Source organism: Chrysemys picta, chromosome 2 (assembly GCF_011386835.1).
Source record: "Chrysemys picta bellii isolate R12L10 chromosome 2, ASM1138683v2, whole genome shotgun sequence".
In the NCBI taxonomy this organism is placed as follows: domain Eukaryota; kingdom Metazoa; phylum Chordata; order Testudines; family Emydidae; genus Chrysemys; species Chrysemys picta.
Window position 1 is genome coordinate 58,963,855 of NC_088792.1, and position 22,559 is coordinate 58,986,413.

The window sequence follows — 22,559 nt, forward strand, 5'->3', positions numbered from 1 at the left end:
ATGTTTTCTGGAATGCTGGGACTAAATAAGTTATGCTTAACTCAATATCTAATGCAAATAGCCCTGGGGAAGCTTCAGCAACACAATCATAAAAGCTACAGTTTCTTTTAATAGCTTGCCACACTTTGCTGATATAGTATTTCTCTAATCACCAATCTTTACGTGCCTTCCTGACCTTGGAGCTCTCTGCCCAAATGACTTTGTGGTATCAAAGGCCTGTGTCATTGGAAGAGTGAATGGCTTTCATTTTTCCTCCTGAAACTTCCGGTTCCTGGCATCTGCAAAGAATTATTCCAAGTACTGTTTTGCTGCCTTGCGGCCAGTGCCCTGTAGTGGCCTGACTGATGGAAGTGACTTTTCCCAAAAAGGTTATTGTGGTCAGCAATAGGTGGGAGCTGCAGTCAGCATGAAATCAGCTCTGCTTTCTCAGCTGATTCTGTTTGACTATTAATTGTCACAGTGTCATTATGTTTGTGATAGTTTAATTACCATCTCTTTTTAGCAGACTTCAAATAAACTGGGTCTTTACCATGTTATATAGGTATGCTCTATCAGAACAGGGGCTTTGAAAAAAGCCAGCCGCAGATTCAGAAAGCATCATGTTGCAATGAACAAGGCTATTCAATTCAGTTGCATCTGAAGAAGTGGTTTTTTACCCACGAAAGCTTATGCCCAAATAAATCTGTTAGTCTTTAAAGTGCCACCGGACTCCTCGTTGTTTTTGTGGATACAGACTAACATGGCTATCCCTCTGATACTTAAGGCTATTCAATGTCTATGTTTGAAGATTTTTGTAGCACTTGTTGAAGTGAGGCAGAGGGGCTATTCTTCAGAACACTTTATATAGTAGGTGGAGGCCAAAAATCCATGAATGGATCTGCAGTGACATTTATTAAAATGTGCATTGACTTTTTGGGTAGATAGTTACAGAAGGGACAAGCCAGATTAAAAAAAAAGAAAGAAAGAAAAAGGAAAGCCCTTGAATACGGTCTCTATTCAGGAAAACAAATGTTTCACACTAATAGCTGAAAACAAAGCAACAAGTAATTCTGTTTCTGGGAACCCTGCACAGCAACATTGGGTTAAAGGATGATTTCCAAGTTACATGAGACAGACAGTGGTTGGATTCACATTCTCAGCAATGGGAGCTACATTATTTGTGAATATTGCAGTCAGACCCATACTAAGCAAACAATCTAACTTCTCTTCCACCACTGCCCTTGCTCCTCAGTTCCATCTCATTGGGTTTTTTAACTCTTATATCTGTTATATGATTAGCCCTATCTAGATAACCCCAGATAATTCTTGTGGGAGGGCCAAGATTTGTGCTGGAACAAATTGTGAGAAATGCACCACATTTTTTTTTTTTTTGGTGGTGGGTTCAACAATAAAAAGATCCCTTTTCCATTATTTTATTATTTGTATTACAGTAGCATGTAAAGACCCCAACTGAGGTTAGGAGCCCACTTTGTTACACACTGAACAATTGCACAGTAAAAGACATTCCTTGCCTTCACAAATTTACAATCTAAATGGACAGCACAGATGAAGGGGAAACAAAGGCACAGAGAAGTTAAGTGACATGCCCAGGGTCACACAGCTGGTCAGTGACGGCTGCAAACAGAACCCAGGTTTTAGTATTCCCAGTCTAGTGCTCTGTTCACTGGGCCACCCCGCCCCAAGAATATTCTATTTATTTATTTAAGTTCTCAGCAGATTCAAGTCTAGACACAAAACAAACAAAAATGGACTCCAATCTGAATCCTCCCCTACCCTGCAAAGAAGCACCAGGGCTTTGAACCATTCACCCAAGTAAACATTTTCCATGCATCTCTCTACCACCTTTCTTTAGAGCACAGCAGCTCCTTTTATTAAGAACAAGATCCACCTGCTTCTCTCCTTGTCTGCATCCTGGCACCCACTAGTGCCTTCTCCCTTTCCATAACCAGAGGGAAGGAGGTAGCCACTGTGCCCAGTTATTTCCTGCAGGTTGTTTCCTTCGCAGCCACCTCCCACCATTGTAATTAAAAAAAAAAACGCAGCATGGTTTTGGTCCCAGAGGCCTCCTTGCCCACTTCTTTAGATTCCCAATGGACCTGAATGCTACATACACACAAAACCATCTGAAAGGTGATAACTTTCTAAGGGCCATTATCTCAAGGACATTGGCATTATCTTCCCACGGTCGTGCAAAACAGATAAGGCATAAAACTGAAGAGCCAGCTACCACGGTATGTGATCTTGGGATTGGAGTCCTCATGGCCTATAGCCAGTGCAGAGATGCATGATCAGTTGCAGAATGACTGAGTTCCCAAACAAACAATACATTGCAGTGAATGTGCACTATATCCTGGATTCCAAACCTCTATGGACACAGATCACTAAGATCCTGAGAGCATCATGCATTGATACAATAGTAGAGGCACACATTTCTGAATAATCACACTCCAACTAGGGGTGGAATTGATTAATACTGTATGCGCTGGTCAGATGCTGGTAACAGACCCCTGTGGCAATCAGGCTGATCATTTTTGTTCCCTTAATTTTCGTGGGCAAGTGCCCAGTGACTGCAATCACAGGTGAAGGTCTGAGCTTGGCATCCTAGATACACACCAGGAGTCCTTGTCCTCCTGACTACCTGGTTTGAGTTCCCTGATCCCATCACACTATCCACAGTGATTCCTTAGCCTGCTTGGCTGTCTGTCCCAGCACTCAAGACTTCAGATATGGGCATGTGGCTTCTCAGGACACTCAGCACTAGGTACTCTTCAATCCTCTGTGAGGCATTAGCCAGCAGAGTCTACTGGTACCAATAAAACCAGCTCTGCACTTTCATAGGCAGAACATCCAAGTGCAATACAAATACCATAGAATACAATAATGCCCAGTCTAGCCATCACCGTTTGAATCTCTGGTTTCAGCCCATGGACTGCAGCATGCCAGTAGTTATATAGGTACATTTTTATTAGGAAACATAGTCCAGGTGCAATTATTGAACAACTAAATCCTAAAGACAGAACAGGAAAATCAAAAAGGGGTTAAGAAATGTAATGGAACAATACCAACAAACAGGTAAACATCTGTTGGCAGGAATAAGCAGGCACAACCCTGTTTTTCAGCATCTCAGGATTTACTTTTTATGAATTTTTATTTAAATATACTGCATAAACTATATGATTTAGTTTGTCATTGGCCCCAAATCAAGAACACTTGGGGACAACTGTAACATTACCCTGAGTGAACACAGGGCCAACATAATTAGGAATAAAGACGTGAGATGCAAGGGGAAATCGTCTGCATAACTTCACTTGGTAAACACCCCCATGGAAAGTGGCATGTAGGAAATCTGCATAATAACAAACCTGTCACAAATCAAGGACAACTAAATAGAACAATTAGAATTAACATTTTGCTTTGACTGGTTTTTAAGGCTCTTTTCACTTTTACTATATGCAGTTAAAATTGTGCTTTTTGACTTATGGCAACATTATCTATTACATTTTTCCTCTAACTTTGTTTGGGCTTTAGAAATACTCTCTTTTCTTTTTTGGGTTTTGTTTTGAAGAGTAGCTGGTAAAAGCCAAATTCTGCACTTCCTTATCCTAGTGTAAATCCAGAGTAACTCTAGTGACTTGAATGGAGTTAATCTAGATTTACACCAAAAGCTAAATTGGGAAAAGTGTGTGTGTATGTGTGTATTTTAAAATATTTAAAAATATATATATTCTGTTCCTTCTCTAGTTTGTTCCTTTTCAGCTTCTCTAATGGTTGCCAATTCTTGTGATTTTAACAAAAGTTTTGTGATATGTGAGGATTTACTAAAGTCCCACCTTTTTGAGAAGCCAGATTATGTGAGAAACTCAGCTTTCAGTTACATAAAAAATAAGTTTCTTGTCCCCATGGTATTAGAGAAAAGTCTGAAAAGATGACCCAAATGCACCCTAAAGGCTTAAACAACAGAAGGCAAATAAAAAGAAGTCCAAATATATTAATTTTAAAACATCTTTTGATTTTTAAGCTCATCTCATTATTGTGGGGGCTTTTTTTTTTTTAAATGTTTGGAGTTGGCAATACTGCTCTCACTGGTTCACTTCAATCCCTAGTCTTTTTTTTAAATCTTGTCTTAAGTGGAATATGCATCTACTAATGTTTAAAAGAGTCAAACATGTTATGTTTGTGTGAGATCAAAGAAGTTCACCCATCCTTACCATGCAACATAATAAATATTATGATTATTTCTGAAATGTACTCTGCCATCCTTGGTCGAAGGTCGGTTGGAGAGTCAAGAAATTGGAGACTACACTTTATTTTGCAGTCTATAATATAGTATGTGCTAACACAGCACTATTTTCCAATTATTTTTATCCTCTACTTTTTCCTAGATCAGCAAGTATAGATTTCCCCCCTCCCCTCAATCAATTAACCCCCTCTGGTAGTGTTTTATTTTCTCTTCATATTAAATACAGTGAAACCAGAGGATTCCACTTGTAATAGACAATCCTGGTCTTTAGTGAACATTTTAAACTCTCCCCAAGGTTTCCAGTACAATTCTGTTCTAACTTCAGTTAAACATCCACTCTACCCATCAACTGATACTTGCTGGTGGTTACAAGTGAGAAAAAAAAAAGGGGGGGGGGCTGGAAAGCTTTCAGTTTTATTTTCTCAAGGCTCTTTCCCACCCCTGTATATTTTTTATTTATATGGGGGGGGAGAATATCAGATCTTGTGTCCTGAAAGACTTTATGATGACTGAAGAACTAGTGAAGTGATGACATCACAAAAGCCATGGAGGTGAAAGTTGAGCTCTTGAGAGGGGAAGGGATTTTGAGTCAGACTGTTTAAAATTCTCCTTGGGTGGGGTAGGGTAGGGTGGGGGGGGGCGGGATTGGGTGTGTTTTTGTTATTATTAACCCCCTGTTAAACTCCAATGACTAATATTTTGGAGAAAGGAAGTCTGTCAAGGATTCAAATCCCACTATAGGAAGGGCATGAGAACTAACAATATGCATCTCTGAAACCCTCAAAAAATCCTCCAGAAAAACAAGGTAAGACCAGAATTGACATCTGATATTTCTAAGGTTAAATATCCAGGTTTAAAAAAAACCAGCCCTTTTTTATTATTCACAGAAAACTATTGTGTACAGATGATGGCAGCCCTAAAGGCTGGCTGAGTTTGTGCTCCAGTTGCAGGGGCACAGGATTGCTGAGCTGTAAAAATGTGTTGGCCACTTCTCTCTCTCCAGAATGCCCTCTGAGCGGAGGGCTCCTACAGAGGAGATGCAGTTCTGGCATAGCAGTCTTCTGCACAGGACAGAAGGGAATCTTTGCTAGGAGGCTTATGCCTCCCTTAAGGCAACTATGAATCTGGTCCTTTGTGCGTTCATATGTATGGCGGTATATTGAATAAAGAGTTACCAGCATTTCCTTCATACAATGGGGCTTGAGACTTCTCCTGTTTGTATCACAGGAAATCTTGAAGCCAGTGGAGTTACACCAGTATGAAAGCAATGAAGTAAAAGTAGAATCAGGCCATGTAGATTATCAGAGCACATGGCCTATTGCTCAATTTAGTCCATACACTGTACTTTCTGCACAGAATGAAGGCCAAATAATTTTTTTTTTAAATAAATTGTGCTCATTATTAAAACATATTTATTATACCAAAAATGAATTAACTGAGCAGAAACAAAAATGAAAGGGCTTTATGCTTATGATCAGGGATGAAGTGATTCAGATAAAATAACCCACTCATACGGGTTTGACAGGGTTTTTGGAGACGATGGAGGATATAAACTTCCTGTAACTATGAATGGGTGGACAAGAGGCTTTTGTAGATGGTTGGCTGGCCAGATTCTTATCTGAATTTTTTAATGCTGCTGGGGTTACGTGACTATTATTTATGTGTTAGTGCATGTAGAGCCTTGTATATGCATCTTAAATATATATTTTCTTCTAGTTTGAATTGAATGTAAAATATGGAGATACATTAGTTTCTAGTAGTGTTCACTTTTGTGCATCTCTGCATTTCTTGTTTCTGGTATGGAAAGCATCAAAATACTGAGGGAGATCCTTGTGCTATATATAGCCTGAGAAGGTACCAGAAATCTTTTTTTTATTCATGAGGTTTCCAACCTGTTTTGTTTTTTACCTCCAGAACGTCTAAATATTTATGAGAAGGTTGAGTCAGGAATCCAACCTTAGATGAAGTACCACATTTACCAGAGTGCGTGGTGTGTTCAGTTTCCGTAAAGCTGGTATTCTGGTAAAGAGGGAAGAAGTCAAATACTTGCAGCTACACCTGTGGGAAAACATCAGGTCTTACACAGAACAGGAAGCAAAAAAGCTCCCGGATGGCTTTGGAGCCTCCTTGCCACAGTATCTCTCTGTCACTCCTAGACATCACTTCCCACTGTGGCTTTCCTCTTCATTCCTGTCTGCCTTCAGCCTAGTGACTGTCTTAGTCCCACTCTTTCCTGCTGCCTCCTTTTTCACACAGTCAGGGCCACACACCTGTTTCCTCCATTTCCACTAAGTATTGCCTCCCTTGGGTTAGGGTACCAGAGAGCCCTGTTCTTTACTTTTCCCACATGCCTGACTCCTTCACATCCGTCAGGTCAGGGCCCCAATCTTGTTCTCTCCCTCCTTTTGTGAATGTGTTATTTACTTATTTTTAAATGACGTGTGGATTGCTATAAATATATTTTAAATGGTTAATTTCTGAGGTTTTCTTTAAAATGATGGAAATTTGTGGGTTTGTGTTTGTTTTCTTTTTTTACAATGGCATTGCTGGGGTTTTGCAGTTTTACATGTGGTTTTTCAAATGATGGGCCAACTTAAAAATGTAACCTTAAGATCTACATTATCAAAGGTTCCTCACGGGTTTCTACTTGTATGTAGTTTTGCATTGACAAGTCACTTGTGTGAAACATATTTGTGCACTCTTACTTGTGAACGTATATATGCTTATTTATGTGCACAAAACCTATTTTTGCAAAATTTCTAAGAGCGAATAGGATTTTGGGTTGTTGTTTTTTTAATAAACATTCTTGTTCAGGAGTGTCTGCATCTAGAACTTTCTTCTGGAAAGACAAAGATGGGGCTCAGCTGTGAAATTTGGATCCAGGTCCTGGAATGTAACCTGACCCCAACTTCTAATATTTGTTCAAAGTTTGGGGTTGTTCAGATCTAGGGCTTTGGCTTAGATCCACAAAGGGGCAGGAGTGGCGCCAGGGGGTCCTTCCATGCTCTCGGTCGTCGTCGGCAATTCTGCGACGGGGGGGGGTCCTTCCGCGCTCCTGGTCTTTGGGGCACTTCAGCGGCAGGTCCCGGAGTGAGTGAAGGACCCACTGCAGAAATGCCGCCGAAGACCTGGAGTGCAGAAGGACACCTCCCCCCCCACAAAATTGCCGCCGAGGGTGGCAAAATGCCACCCCCCCCCAAATCCTGGTGCCCTAGGCGACTGCCTAGGTCACCTAAATGGAAGCACCAGCCCTGCAAAGGGGACTGTATAAGAGAAGATAATTCCTAGCTCTCACAGAGCGCTTTTCATCAGTAGAGCTGAAAATCAGTTTACAAAGTCTCATTCTTACCATTTTATGGATAGGGAAACCGAGGCACAGGGTAGTGAAGTGACTTCACTATCACAGCAGGTCAGCAGCACAGTTGAGAACAGACCCCATGTCTTCTGAGTCCCAGTCTGGTGCTCTCTCCTGCAAGCAACACTGCCTCCCCTACTCAATAACGCAGATTTCTCAGCTGATTTAATCAGTAACGTGTTCCATTACTACTTACAGGAAACACACTAGGCAAATTTCAGAGTGGTAGCCATGTTCGTTTTTACACTAGGCAAGAACATATGATCTCAAAAAGGAGATGGACAGGACAAGTTTCCTGCTCTTCTCAGTCTGAATCCTAAGCAGGGAGAAGAAGTTGACACTCACTCACAGTCTTCTAATCACCCATCATTCCCTGGGAAACCTGGGCATAAGATTCCTCCATTTCAGAGTGCGAATCTGGAGAGGAAAGGTCTCTTCTCCTTACTAAATGGAAGTGCACCACACCAAGGTCCCTAGTAGGAGTGGAAATCGCCACTCCCCAGGTGATCCCTACATTGCCTTGGCTGGGGGAGTGTGTGCCCTGAACTCCACAGCCGGGGCGCGGGACACTGCCGAGACGAAGACGTAAGCTCGGATCTGGTGATGGTAAAACTAGGCAGGACAGGGTGGTTGGAGAGAGCCCAGCCAGGCGGTTGGGCTTAGTCCCGGCTCTCCCATGCACACCTTTTGCACCGGGTTCGCCCTCCCTGCGCGCCCGAGCACGAACTGGTAAGACATTGCTCCCTGGGCTGGTCCCACACCGCCCCGCTGCCTGAAGGAGCCTCGCCCGGCCGCGCAATGCTCCGCCTTGCCACCCCTCGTCCTACTGCCTTCCGCGAGTCCCTCGGTCCCGCCGAAGCGCGTCGAGCTGCCTCTGTCGGCCGCGCAGGTTCCGGGCTGACCCGAAACGAGTGCTGCAGTTCCGCCTTCCGCCGCCAGATGCTGCTCTTGGCAGCCTGAGCGGGGGGCGGGGAGGCGGCAGAGGCCGGGGCTTCGCGTGCTGCGGGGAGCGCTCGGGCTCGCGCGCTGCCCGTGCAGAGCGTGGGCCAACTACAGGGGCAGCTGCTAGGAGCCTCCTGGGTTCCATGCGCTGAGGAGGCGCCAAGGGGCGCGGGGTGGTGGAGAAGACCCTCCCCTCACCAGCATCTTTCTCCTGCACCGCTCCAGGCGCAGTGTGCAGGGGGAGGCAGCTGCAAGCGGGCCTCCAGGCCAGAGAGAGGAGAGGGCGCTGAGCAGAGATCACGGCCAGGGGAAGATGCCTGACCTGCAGCAGGGGAGGCAGGGTCATCATCAGCCCTCAGAAGTGAGGAGGAGGAGGGCTCCACCCTGTGCATGTATTTATTTTTGTTTATTTCCAGAAACCACCTGGAAATACCAGTGCACAAAAAGGGGGCACTTCCACCAGGGCCGGCTCCAGGCACCAGCCTTCCAAGCATATGTTTGGGGCAGCACCTGGAGGGGGGCGGCGCTTACCAGGGAGAGCGGGGCCGCGGCCGGGCTCCCCGCCCTCCTCCCGGCGCTCCGGCCAGTCGGGGAGAGCGGGGCCCTGGCCGGGCTCGCCGCCCTCCCCTGCTGCGCTCCCCGCCGGGGGCGGGGGGAAGGCTTTTTTTACCTGGGGCGGCAAAAAAGCCAGAGCCGGCCCTGACTTCCACAGAGTTGACAACATTTTTATGCCGATCAGATGAGTTTTGGACTTGCAGGGTTGGCAACACTGAAGCCATCACATTTTAAAAAGGACTAACATGATTAATGGACATTTACGCCTGTTACAGCTCTGAGCACTATGTGCTAGAACAGTGGTTTTCAACTTAGTCTGTGCACGCGAGGGGTCCACGGAACAATGGCTAAGATTTCCAAAGGGGTCTGTGCCTCCATTTAAAATAACCACTGTGTTAGAAGCACATCCATAGAAGGTGCTGTAGATGGTTATAAAGCATAGGCATAAGCTACCTGTTTCACCAGCTTGACTTCTGACAGCAATTCATTAACACAGATTTCAATCTTAGGAAATTCAAAATTTTGAACATTTTACGGGGATATAAATAAAAAAGGTTTCCCTGAAAACCAATGCCAATGAAGAAATAATCCTGTGCAAAGCCTGCAAAGCAGTTTTCAGTGTAAAATAATTATATCAGAAAATAAACAAAATATTGGAAAGGGAAATTTGAGCTCATTGTTGTGCTATTTCTAAATATACAAGGGGAGGTACTCAAATCTGTAGACTAAAACTATCATGATAAAGTGAACAGATAAAACAGTACAGAAACTACATAACTGTTTAGAACAACAGCAAGTAGGCTGGTAGGGTTCCAGGTGAAAAAACAACAATCTTCTAGAAGAGCATAAATGCACCTATTCTTTACTATACACAGAACAAAATAATCAACAGAGCAGAAGAAAGTACTGCAGGTGGTACTAAACCATATAGCAGTGAACAGAAGGAACCCCTGATCTCATCTTGAAAATTATAAACTTCCTGACAACAACAAAATTGACTTACCTTGCTGAACATCAGGTAGCAACTTTCAGACCCATTGGAAACAAAGGAAATAGTTCTCATTAAAATCCATAGACTATACAAAGAATCACATTTTTATATAACCTTCCTAGGAAAAAACACATAAGCCCCTACAGGGAGACTCACATCAAGTCTAAACTGAGATCGATTCCCTACAAGCAACAATTATCATGGTAATACTGGGAGAACAACAAGAATGTAACTTACCTATCTCCAAAAGACCCAGCTCCCTTTTAGATACTGCTTTGAAAATCCTCCTCAAAATAATTACTAAGGGCCTAATCCAATGTCAAGAGAATTTAATGGATATCTTTTCACTGCCTTGGATAGTTTTTGGATCAGGCCCTAATTGCCTAACTCAACTAATGAACTAATCTCATGCACCTGGAACAAACAGGCTTCATGCAGGGAGGACAAGGCTCAGATAACCTAAGAAATGTTCCAGATATATTTATACAAATCACTAACTACAGATGTGCAGACAGTTCTCTTGTCCTATCTCTGGACACATGGACATGTGTTCACAGTGCTACAGCACAGGGAATCCAAGGATGAATTCATAGTATTGAGTTAAGCATCATCTTTCCAAGTCCACGTGCTTTTTCTGGGAAACCAGATAAGGGTGTTAATTAACACCGCTACTCTATACATTAGCAATTAAACCCCTAGCCAGTGTGATACAGCATTATTCACAGATTCAAGGCATAAATATATAGGGGAGGAGGAATTTCCGAATGCACTGCTATTTATCAAAAAATCAAAGAGCTCAGTGGCTGTGCTCTTTAACCTAATTCTGGAATTCAATCTAAATCTCTGGCTCAAAACTAATCAAACCTAAAACAGAAGCCATGATGATAAGAGGACATCCGCTTGGTATCTAAAATCTTGATTCTTAAAGTAAAAGGAGCTTTGTGATATCTTGAAAGAATAATCCACCCCAAAATGAATCCCCTTATACAAATTACTACAAGTTATTTTAACAAATTTTAGAAGCTATGCACAGATTATTAGTTCTAGTGTTAACCTAGCAGTAGAGCAGTGGCTATTAAAATGAATATCCTACCACGATTCCTCTTCCTTTTCTAAACTGGTTATGTCAAATAAGCTTGTTGCAATTTCTAGATACTTGTATAGGTTTATGTGAGGACAGACTTTAGCAGGATAAGAAACCCAGGAATTAGCTTGTCTCTCAGTCTTCAGCAAATTTTATCAGAAACTCGTGCTAAAATATCTGGTAGACAAGCTGTTAGATACAATACACTCAGCTTGATACACGTAGAAAAATCAGTCCATCTGGCTACAATTGAAAACAGTATCCTTTATAGATACCATGTAGCTCAAACACAAATATAGAGTGCACTAAGGTCAAAAGTACCGTAACTATTTAAAAGCACATAAAAAATATTGGATGTCCAATGTCCCTCTCCTCTTGAATTCACATATCCAGGTTCTCAGACTTTGCTCCTGCTTTCTCCCAGGAAACCATAGCTAGAGGTGAACAGAATAAACTCACTTAGATCGACTCTGCCTCTGTCCTCCACAGATAGAATGTTTCCTCTTTATCCTGCCAATGCACAACTATTCCATCCCTTCGATGAGCACTTCACACAGCTATGGCTACAAAAGACACATTCAATCTGGTGCACAACACGTATCTTCACTATCACATTATGCCACTTCAGCAGGTGTGTTAAAACAACATACTATTAAGCATTTTTGGCAAGGGGGATTCCTTTGTGTGTCTGGTGCCTGTGATATGTTCATAAAGGAGTTGGGTGCAGTGATTTCTTGAGCTATTACCAAGTAACTCTGAATTTATAACACCCTACACCACCACCACCGAAAGAAAAGAAAGAAAGAAAATAGTTCATGACTTAAAACCAAGCAACTTTCTGTAAAAGCTCTTTTTATTTATTTGCATTTTCTTTCTATGTTGCATCATTTTATGGCAATACAACTAGGCAGTTTATCCTCTGACTCAACATCATCTCACTGAAGTGGGGACTCTGGGTATTAATGTGGGTGAGGGGGCTTTCATGTCTGTTAACTGTTGGTTCCCATTTCATCTCTTCTTGAATACCCCTCTTTTGAGCATCTGTCCCTTGGAAAAGCTTTAATTCCCTCTCCCACAGGACCGCCATTTACACTTCGAGGAATCTTGGATTCATTCTATAGCTAGCTAGGGGAAATAGTGTACTCCCGCCTGCTTTTGTGTACAAACTGAACTCTGCTTCCGCTCTCTGAGCATTGAAAAATACCTTCTATGGCAGTCCAGGCCTTTGGCAAAGTGGACTTGCTATTGCACCCAGGTCTGCAGCAGTACTAAATGAGCCAATGCATTGATTATATGTTGCTTAGTTCCAAAGAAAATCAGTAAACATAAGTGCCTGGTGAAGAAAAATGCAGCGTATAGCCCTAAAATGGAGATCTATATTTCAGTTATTTTAGAGCTAAATATTTTTGTAAAAATCTGTTTTGCACCATCAGTTTTGCATTAGCAATCAGTTGTGGGCCTAGGAATGTGCATAAAAAATTAAGACCTGGGACAAAATTCTGGCTGTATTGAAGACAATGACAAAACTCACATTGACTTCAGTAAGGCTAGAGTTTCACCCAAGAGTGCATTGAAAAATTTTGAGTTTCCACATTTTTTGACAAACAAAAAGGGGATAAATCTACCTTCCCTTATCTTCTCACATCTGTCTACTGTGTGGTTCTTCCACGTTCCTCGAATGCATCTGGTACTGTCAGCAACAGGTTACTGGACCAGATGGACTTTACATCTGAGCGAGCATGGCGATTCCTACGTTCCTAAATTTTTCACAAAAATTTATGTTCAAATGTTTCTCATTTTCCAGACATCTTGATGAAAATTAAATCAAGGCCTTTGTAAAATTTGGCCCACTAGATTCAACAAATTAAGTGCAAGTGCTTAGTATCCTTCTCTTAGAATGAGGTACTGTAGGAAGATTTTTTTTTCTCCCTCACATAGACTTATAACAGTACAGAGCCTGCTTAATATTATGTTATCAACTTATTAGAAAAGTCTTCAGTCAAATGTTACTCTGTGTGGGTAGAGCTGTTTCTTTCCATCAGTGAGAATTGAGAGATTGCCTGCCATCACACAGTATTCAGCAGTGCGGGCAGCCCCTCAGTGTCAGTGTGAAAACATCTGTTGAATGGATTTATTGACTAGGTCTTAGGTGGGGGTTTTTTTTCACACTGTTTATTACAGCCCTGACCTAATGAACTTAATTTGTTGACATGTTTCTCTCAGTGTCTTACTTGATCCCTTCTCACATTTCGTTCTACTGTGCTGTTTTCTTGGCAACAGCAGATCCTGGAGCATCAGCGTATCCACCAGTTGCAAATGTACCAGGCTCAGATGGCTACAGTTGGCATGGCAGGATTAGATAAACATCGGCCTGTTTCCAGGACCCAGTCTTCCCCTGCTGCTTCCACATTACCTCATCCAGCAATGGACCGGCCCATCCAGCCTGTCTACATGACTGGTAGGATTCCCTAAGGACTTCTTTTAATAGGCAGAGTAAATGCACTGTTCATGTGGGCTCAACTGATTTAAATGCCTTGAATATCTCCTGTAGCAATGCATTCATTTTTAACCTCACCATTACTGGGTTTTATGATGCTTTATTGGCATTAAATCAACCAATGCAGCTGATAAATCACAGGGTTAATATTCATACAGTCATAAAATATTATCATCCACTGGCTCTGGCAATGTAGCAACAGGTGCATTTTTGGTGTCTTTAAGTCATTTACAATTTTTTCTTTTATTTCCCCATCCTCTGCCTCTCTTCTTCATGTTCTTTTTGCAGAGATCACCAGTAAGTGGCAAGGCTGGGATATGATTCTCAACATCTTAATTTGATTCCAGTGGGAATATCACTCATTCCTGCAGGGGTGCTGCTCTTCTCTATGAAAAACAAAGTAATGGCAGCACAAATGAGGTGATCAGTCATGGGACAGTGATATCAGCTACAGGCTTCAAGTCTTTTAACAGTTTTGTGTGAAAGCTATCAATGGAGAGGTTTTCCTGGGCAGACACCAACTATTCCAGACATTCAATGAGCAGCTCATATGTATATGATCCACAGAAAGATTGAGGGGCCTGAAAGCCTCCAATGATAGGAAGAAAATGCCTTAAACAGAAAGCCTGGTTCCCCAATTGCAGCTAATCAGAAGAAAGAGAATCTAGCCCATAGAAATATAAATCTAAAAATACAGTGTGTGCCTATAGGTGGGAGATATATCATGCTTTACTTATTCTGATAGGAAGAAAGGGAAAATGACTTGTAATTTTGCTTCTCTTAAAATATTATTTCTTAGGTTTCTCTCTTGGGTCATAGCTCCTTAGCATGAGACTGGCAGAGCTACACTAGCTCTTAAAGTTTATAATTCTTGAGGGCAGGATAGTGGAACAGAGTGCAAGCCAGACCCCTTAATGGCCACCACTGATCAGCCTGCCAAGGGTTGTCACTGCCCTCCAAATATTTCAGTTACTTGACTATGCAGGAAATAAAGTTTGCAGAGAGAAATGACAACTGGAGGTGATCAGCATGATATAAAAAAATGTGCCTCAGAGAAAAAATGAAAAACGATGCAAAAGAAAAAACACCTGAAAAAGGTAACCTGTAAACACTAAGGGGAAGTGGGTGAATGGGTTAATGACTGCAAGACAACATCCTCAGAGAAACAAAATAACAATTTAAGCATTTTTTCCTTCTCCAAAGATACCCTTGGTGTAGGATTCTCACTCTTGGAGAGTAAGAAGCTTGTAGATGTCCCCCAAAAAATGCATATAAACCTGCAATGAGCAGCAGTAATAAGGCAAATGCCAATAGTGTGAAGAGGGAGTTGTTATTATAGATAATGCTGGTAGTGCTATAGGTGTGATAGGTGATAGTGTTATAGGTGGTGCTGCTAGGGATGGAGTCTGGGATAATACATACACACATGAGAGCCAAATTCAGGTTGCAGAGTCAACCTTAATTTTGACATTTCCAAACCTTTGAATGCTTGACTTAAAACTGCCATTAGTCTGTGAGATGTGGGAAAGAACACTATTAGCAAAAACCTGGGTTTCAGAATACTGCCATGCAAGCTCTGCAGTATTTAAGCACATGATTGTGAGATAAAGATGGGGAACAACGGCATTGTCTGATGTATAGTCATTTGGTCAGTTTATATCAGACTTTTGACATTTTTTATTTTAGATTGTTATGCTGTTTAATTTATTAGAACTCCTTCTCTTGGGCTTTGCTATTGGTATTATTGTTCTCAATGACATTTTATGGTTGCAGTTTCATAGAAAACATTGTCATGAAGATATGTATTAGCCACAATTTTAGGTGTTCCCCCCCCACCCCTATTGTTTCAAATGGTATTAAAAAAGTTGATCCAGATAAGGAATTTTGGAATAGAATGAGATTTATGCAATCCTGACTAAGAGCAACTCACCTTTTCTGACCCAAATGAAAGATAGATTTCTTTGGTCCCTTATCTATCATTGCATGGTTGAGTGAGGTCACCATTCTATTCCCTCACTAAGGGCCAGATGCTAACCTCAGTTACACTGGTGTAAATCCTGAATAACTCTACTGGCCTCAGTGGATTTATACAAAGGCATATGAGATCAGAATCTGGCCCTAGGCATTTTTTCTAGAAAGACAGAGTAACCGTCTTTTACTAATGTTCCACAGCAGCCTGCAATTGAAAACAGTTGTCTCTTCTTCTGTGGGGGTGGGGAGATTGTTGGCTGAATCCTGTTGGGGAAATCCTACAGGCTATTTTTAGCAGTGAGCTCTGCTGCTGCATTGTGGTATTGTACCAAACACATGTGCTGTGTGTCACTGAATTATTTGCACATCCTAAATCAATTTAGATGCTTTCAGTAAATGAAAATGTGTATTTCAGTCTCTTTTTAAACCAAATAATCCTGTTTAGAAGTAAATTATGCACTTGGTGGTGTGAATATCTTACCATTTAAAATTTTGGGGTGGATGCTTCCATCATAAAATTATAGTAGTGACCCATCCAAGCTGAATTCATTTTTTGATTTGGAGAAAATAACTCAATTACCATAACATTACATTTTTGTTTTACTCTGTATTAGGGAACATGCTAATGGAACAGTATTGCCACTTCTAAACATGTAATGTTTGCATGGTTATCTGCATTATTAGGCATCATCAACAAATAGCTTCAAAATTGTCAAAGCCACATATGCCTATATAATTTCCAAAAAAGTAACTATTACACAGCACCTTTTAATTGCTTTTAATAGTATTTTTATTTCTGTTGATTAGAATTGGGGTTACTCTGGGAGACCCTCTGGGGAACTAGAATAATCAGGACAAATCCCAGGTGGAGGGAGGGCTAAGTTTAATATGCCCTGATCCTGTAAAGACTTTGCAGATGCTTAACTTTAGGCACTGTGAGCAGAACCACTGAAATCAATGGGACTTAGGCACCTAACTTGCTTATGGGATTTTTGAAAATCTCACTAGGTACCTACTTGCATCTTTAGGTGTCTAAATACCTTTTGAAAATCTGGCCACAGCACTTACCAGAGACATATGCTTTTAGTTAGTTTGAAAAAAAATGTGCTTTATTTAACCAAGTATTGCCCACTGGAAAGGTGTATACTGAGCATAAAAAATAAAGCTATATGGGCATAGAAGAGAAATGCATAGCATGTGAGTATGCACCTATATGAGTGTGCATTTGTTGGTTCTGAGAATTTATACGCCCCGATGATGAAGCACGAAGGCTTGTAAACCGTGCAATGCAAATAGTTGTAGAGAAAGGAAATTCTAAACTGTATCGGCAATGCCAGCAGAGCTTTTAAGCTGTATTAGATGATTACCTCCAGATTTCCCTTTTTTTCCTTTAAAAGAAAACAAACCAGGAAAGTCAATGCAAAAAGTTAGCGTTAATGCACTTTTAAGTTTGCTACACCAAGGATGCTCAATCAACATAAATTTCGCCGTGTTGCATATAGGTCATTTTTCTTGCTCGTGTAATATGTAAACTTTACTAGCGTATTATCATTTTGTAGTCCAATCCCACATTCATAGCCACTGAAGTGAATAGAAAATCTCCCAGCACAGGATCAGGTTTAAAGTGTACAGGATTTGGTAATATAGAAAAATTAAGGTATCAGAAGCACCATAATTTGGAATGCTCTACCTTTTAAATACAACCGTAACTTTGCATTACCCATAGTGCCAACAGGCCCCGATTCAGCATAGCATTTAAGCATGTGCTTATGATTAATTTACACATGTGCTGAATGATGTGTTTAAGTGCTTTGTTGAATCTGAACTTTAATTTTATATTTTCCTCACTGGCTGACTGTTCAGAAAGAGCAGACTAATGCAATTTTACCAGAAATGTGTTGGCATAATCAGTGATATTGGTGCATAACAGGGAAGTTTTAAGTGCTGAATTGTGTAATTTACAGAAGTTGTTAATTTCAGTTCCATCCCAATGCAAGAGGGGGGGAAATCCAAAGTTTTTCCAAATGAAAAAGATCCTAAGTGGTTAGGGAAATATTTTTTATTTCAGTCATTTCTGAGAGAAATACAAACACCAGAATTAAAATAAATAAATAAAAATGACTTGTCAGTGTCTTAGACTTGTCTTTAAATCATGACTTGAAATGAAAGGCTAACATTGAGCCCAATGACCAAAATACCTTAAAAGCTTCTTGCTCCCAAGATGCAACTAAAATAGACATGACACTGAGAGTTGTTTGGTACTAAATTGTTCCGGCCTTGGATATATGAGTAAACCAAATTCAAAGGGAACCTTGCATTTGGAGCTGACAGCAAAATTTAGTCGTAAATTCATGCAGGATATAACTCTTTTCTTTGATGAACGAAGGGTTTTGGCTCCAGCTGCTGCGTTTGTACCACTCACTTAAATGTCATACACAGCACATTTAAAATCTACATTTTATTTTCTATTATTTTCAAACAATAAAAATAAGGACTTGTTTTGTCTCATTTTAGGGACCTTTTTCAACACATTGAATCAAACTTTCAGGAGTAGTGTGAGTGATTTCCCCATACTCTGCAATAAATATATGCCCTTCCCATGCCACAAAAATATCAACTGAATAAACTGTAAATAAATGATTCAGTAATTCAATTGAATTATGCTACCTATTAAAAACTGTTCACAAGGTACAGTACTTTTCAATATCATTCTTTTCAGATTATGTGGTCTGATAGCATTATTTCTCATTGATTCTACTTTTATCTTCTATGCTGGGACAAGATATTCTGTGTGTGTATAGTGTCTATCACAATGGGGGCCTGGTCCATGACTGGGGATCCTAGGTACTGTCATAATAATTAGTATGCACATTTGGAATCCAAATTTTGATATGCCCAAAGTTAAGGGGTGTTCAGATCTAGGCATTTGGTTTTGGTAAATGTGGGTATTAAATAAAATCTGTTCATGATGGAAGCATTATGTATAGAATATTATAACTTGTATTTCAGTTTTACTTCTATTTTCTTGTTGTATTCTCTTTGTGCTGAAGGTGTTGTCTATGACAGTCTAATGCTGAAGCACCAATGCATGTGTGGCAACTACGCCAATCATCCTGAGCATGCTGGAAGAATACAAAGCATCTGGTCGAGGCTGCAAGAAACAGGGTTGCTAAACAAATGCGAGGTAATAAAGACCAGGTAGCTTCAAATGGCCAATTAATAAATCCTAAGTCTGTGTCACTTCTGTAATAATAGAATACATTGTCCCTATAATGATTGGTTGACATTACTAAAATATTGCACATTCTGATGCCTCCTTTCCTCTCCTAAAATGGGATCTGCACACTGACATTAATTTATCCACCTGTAGTTGTGTAAATTTCTTCTACACGTAATATCATAATGTGAAATCCAGACTTTAGTTGTGTTCTCCACCTGGGGATACCTAGAGAGAGATAATGTAAAGGACAGCCAGCCAGCCAGATAGATAGATAGCGATCAAAAGGGAGTTACAATCCTTCCAATAGGATCATTGTTTGTTTCTTTAGACAGCTAACAATTTCGCTTTCATAACAGCATAAGAACATTGTGTTATTTATTAATCATCTCCATTATCTCCATAATTGCATGCTTCACCTTGTCGTGTTTCAGCATATAAAACTTGCTTTCATAAGCTTTTCTTATTGTCCCAGGAGATGGACATTGGGTCAGAAAATCAAGACACTTGAAGCCCAATTCTCTAGACAATATCTGGGCAACTTTGGCATTTAATGTATTTAATTTCCTTTACATTTACAACATTGTTCAATATAAAGGAAGTTAAGCTCTGGAATAGGCTTCCAACAGAAGTTGTGGAATGCTTATCATGGGAGGTTTTTAAGAACAGGTTGAACAAAGGTTTACTTGGTTCTGTTTCCACACAGGGGTTGGATTAGATGACATCTCAAGTTCCCTTGCAGCCCTACATTACTATGATTCTATGATTGTGTATTAGAGCATAATAAGTTAATTAAAAGTAGACTGAAAACAGCCTCCATTCATCATTTTTCAAATCTTGGAAACACGCACAAGGGGCTCAATCTTGCAAGGCATGTAATGCCTCCTGAGAGGTGCTGAACACACTCACATCTTATTGAAGTCCCTGGGAGTTAAGGGTGCTGACTGCTTCTCAGGAGCAGGCCCGAGCAGAGCTCAATGCACACTACTCCCATAAGTAAAGTTAGCAGGATCAAGTCATTTCCTCAGCTCATATACTCTGTTTTTCACGTTACATTGTGTTGTTTACTAATGTTTTTGCAAATCCACATGAACTAGGCACTGTAGGTCATTTCTTCAGGAAACACTAAGTATTCACTGAGATTTTCTGCTCTGTAGGGAACTGAGCACATAGAACTATGATGTAACAAGCACTGTAATGGATTTGTTATATACACTAATTTAACTAGATGGCAACACTCTAACAGGCTTTTTTTTCATTTGCTTTAATTTTTTAAATGTTTTAGTAGGTTGTGACTCAGCAAGGTCCTTGAGCACATATGTAACTTCTAGCACGAGTTGTTCCATTGATTACACTGGGTCATGAACATATGCTTAAGGAATAAGTTAAAGTTAAGTGCTTTGCTAAATTTGGGGCCTAATTAGTTTGCTGACTCAGGTTCATAATGAACAAAAAAAGAACCTAAGGAAGATGCAGTGTGGATTTTAGTTACATAATCTCTGCAGTAAAGAAGCTGACATTCCTAATCAGTAAACTGTGTTGAATCTTGGAAAAGCAGCACCTATAATGTGGTGTAAATTGATTCTTAGGATATGTGTCACATGCCTGGGGTACATTATAATTCAGTAGTCCAGTAGTTTTCTGGAACCAATGAAGTTCCAACAGCATATCTCATTACAACAGCATATCTTGGAGTTTGCTGTTACTTTTCATATTACAGATGTACCTAAACTGAAACCCTGCATCCGGACAATCCCAATCGTTGAGAAAGTTTGGGTTTGGATAGAAATGTTATGAGTGGCCCCTATCTACCTTTGTGATGAGCCAATCCCAAACCTTGGATCTGAACACTTCTAAAACTTTGGGAAATTTGGATCTGGAACTTTGTGGTTCAGACCCATACTAGAAAATGTACAGAAGAATGCAACTGGCATGTTAACAGGTTACGTGAAGCTGCAACAAGCAGCATGTAAAAAATAATCAGAGAGACATCTAAAAGAAAAAAGCCTTATTGTTTACAAACACTATCAGAGCAGCTGCCATAATAGTTGGCTGGTCATGGGTGGTCTGCATGGTTTCCTTTCTTTTGTATACAGTGTTATGTAAATCATTAAGGGCCGGCTTCAGATGCCCTTACTCTGATCTTGTAGCACTTTACTTCACAAGTCATCCCACTGATTATTACTCCGTGTAAGCTAGGGTGATATAATAGGACCTCAAACATTTTATAGGTCTGAATACAATTAAAGGTAGAAAAAATGTTATGTTTTTATTATGTGTAATATTAGGCCAAAATAACCTTTTTCATATTAAATATTTAAGATTTCCCCCTAAAATTCAGTTATTTTACAAATTAAAATATACCCTTTAAGATCTTGTAGAAACCAGTAAGTTTGCAAGAGCTTTGAGGAAACAAAGCACTCAAGCCACGTTCAACTAATTTGGTCCCCCTATATGTCTCAAAGAAAGCATTTTGTGAAAGTTTACTTACATTTTACAAATGGAGTTTCATAGCTTGTTATATATTCATGTTTAATTATTTGAAAGAAAATGGCTTCTTTGTTTAAACTATTGAGAAATTGCTATTTTAATGGTTCCAGTATAAAAATAGCCTTTTCATCCAATAAAGTGAAATCTGAAGGGATACAAGTTTGAGGCGCTTTGATAGGGAGATGTAGGGAAGTGCACATTGCAGGTGTTTGTCTTGAACTTGTTCTCTGGCTGAAGAGAGGATTTCATTTGACAGTCCAGTCTGTCTTTTACTTTTCATGAACTCTAAGGCCCAGTTTCAGCAAAGCATCCTAAGCACATACTGTACTTAACATTAAGCATATGCTTAAGTCTAACCTTATTTAACAAAGCATTTGCAGCATTGGGCTACCCTTAGACATTTTAGCTGTTCATATAAAGATTTGCCAAACAAAATTGTAGAATGGAGCAGGAGTTTGTTTTTTACTCCTTCCACTTTGCTTTTACTCCAAAATGGCTGGATCATATTCCCATAAACTTAAAGAAAAATAATAATCCCCATTCAGCCCATGACCAAGCCATGAAAATATTAGTTTGAATGGTGAGTTTTAGAAAATTATTAGGTTTGTTATTCTCTAAGGTGTCACAAGGACTCTCGTTGTTTTTATTAGTGACTGAAAACAGAGGGTTAGAATGGAATAATTTATATAGCATTTGCGATACTGGGGACTTTAATTTGTGTGTAAAACATTGACATAATATTTTCATATAAGATGAGCTGTTGCTTGTGCATTTATTGATGCACTTACTCTGTCTGACAAAGGTCTATGAACATTGGATAACCAAGGAAGTGTCATGTGATACATCAGAACAGGGCAACTGAAAGTTGCAGAGTGCTACCTAGCTGCTAGATTGGACTTTGCCATGTATCATAAGTAAGGGATGTTTTGATAATTGGGCCTACAGCTGTACCCTAATTATGGCCTTAATTATGAGAAGTGACTGAAAGTTTATAAAATGACACAATAGCCTACAGCAATAAATGTTGATGGGAAAATGTGCAAATGGGAGACAAAAAGACTGAATCAGTCTTTATCCCTTTTGGGATCTTAAAAGAAAAGACTTTGGGGGGAAAATGAAGAAGAAGATGTCTGCCAGCAACCACTGCAGCAAGCTTCAACATCATGGCTACCTCTTGGGACACTGGGATCTTCTTTAACACTGCTGGGCCTCTGTCA

At 40.3% G+C, this 22,559-nt stretch overlaps 1 protein-coding gene and 1 long non-coding RNA gene across 14 annotated transcripts in view; one reads left to right on the plus strand and one right to left on the minus strand.

Annotated features, from left to right (window-relative positions):
- HDAC9 (histone deacetylase 9) overlaps positions 1–22,559 on the plus strand; it is a 650,822-nt gene that overhangs the window by 449,849 nt on the left and 178,414 nt on the right. For all 12 annotated transcript variants that reach the window (XR_010598283.1, XM_065583246.1, XM_065583245.1 and 9 more), the window contains 2 exons: positions 13,448–13,625; positions 18,686–18,819. Coding sequence is in view for 11 of the 12 variants with exons in the window: in XM_065583246.1 (XP_065439318.1) it covers positions 13,448–13,625; positions 18,686–18,819 (312 nt within the window). In the remaining variant the exon portion in view is untranslated. The remainder of the gene's footprint in view (positions 1–13,447; positions 13,626–18,685; positions 18,820–22,559) is intronic.
- Positions 1–22,559, minus strand: part of LOC122174306 (uncharacterized) — a 139,867-nt gene that overhangs the window by 114,332 nt on the left and 2,976 nt on the right. Inside the window, exon 3 of one of the 2 annotated variants that reach the window (XR_006175930.2) lies at positions 13,749–14,050. The exons of the other annotated variant lie outside the window; for it this stretch is intronic. This is a non-coding gene — a long non-coding RNA (uncharacterized LOC122174306). Of the gene's footprint in view, positions 1–13,748; positions 14,051–22,559 lie in introns of those variants that run through there. 2 annotated transcript variants of the gene reach the window in all.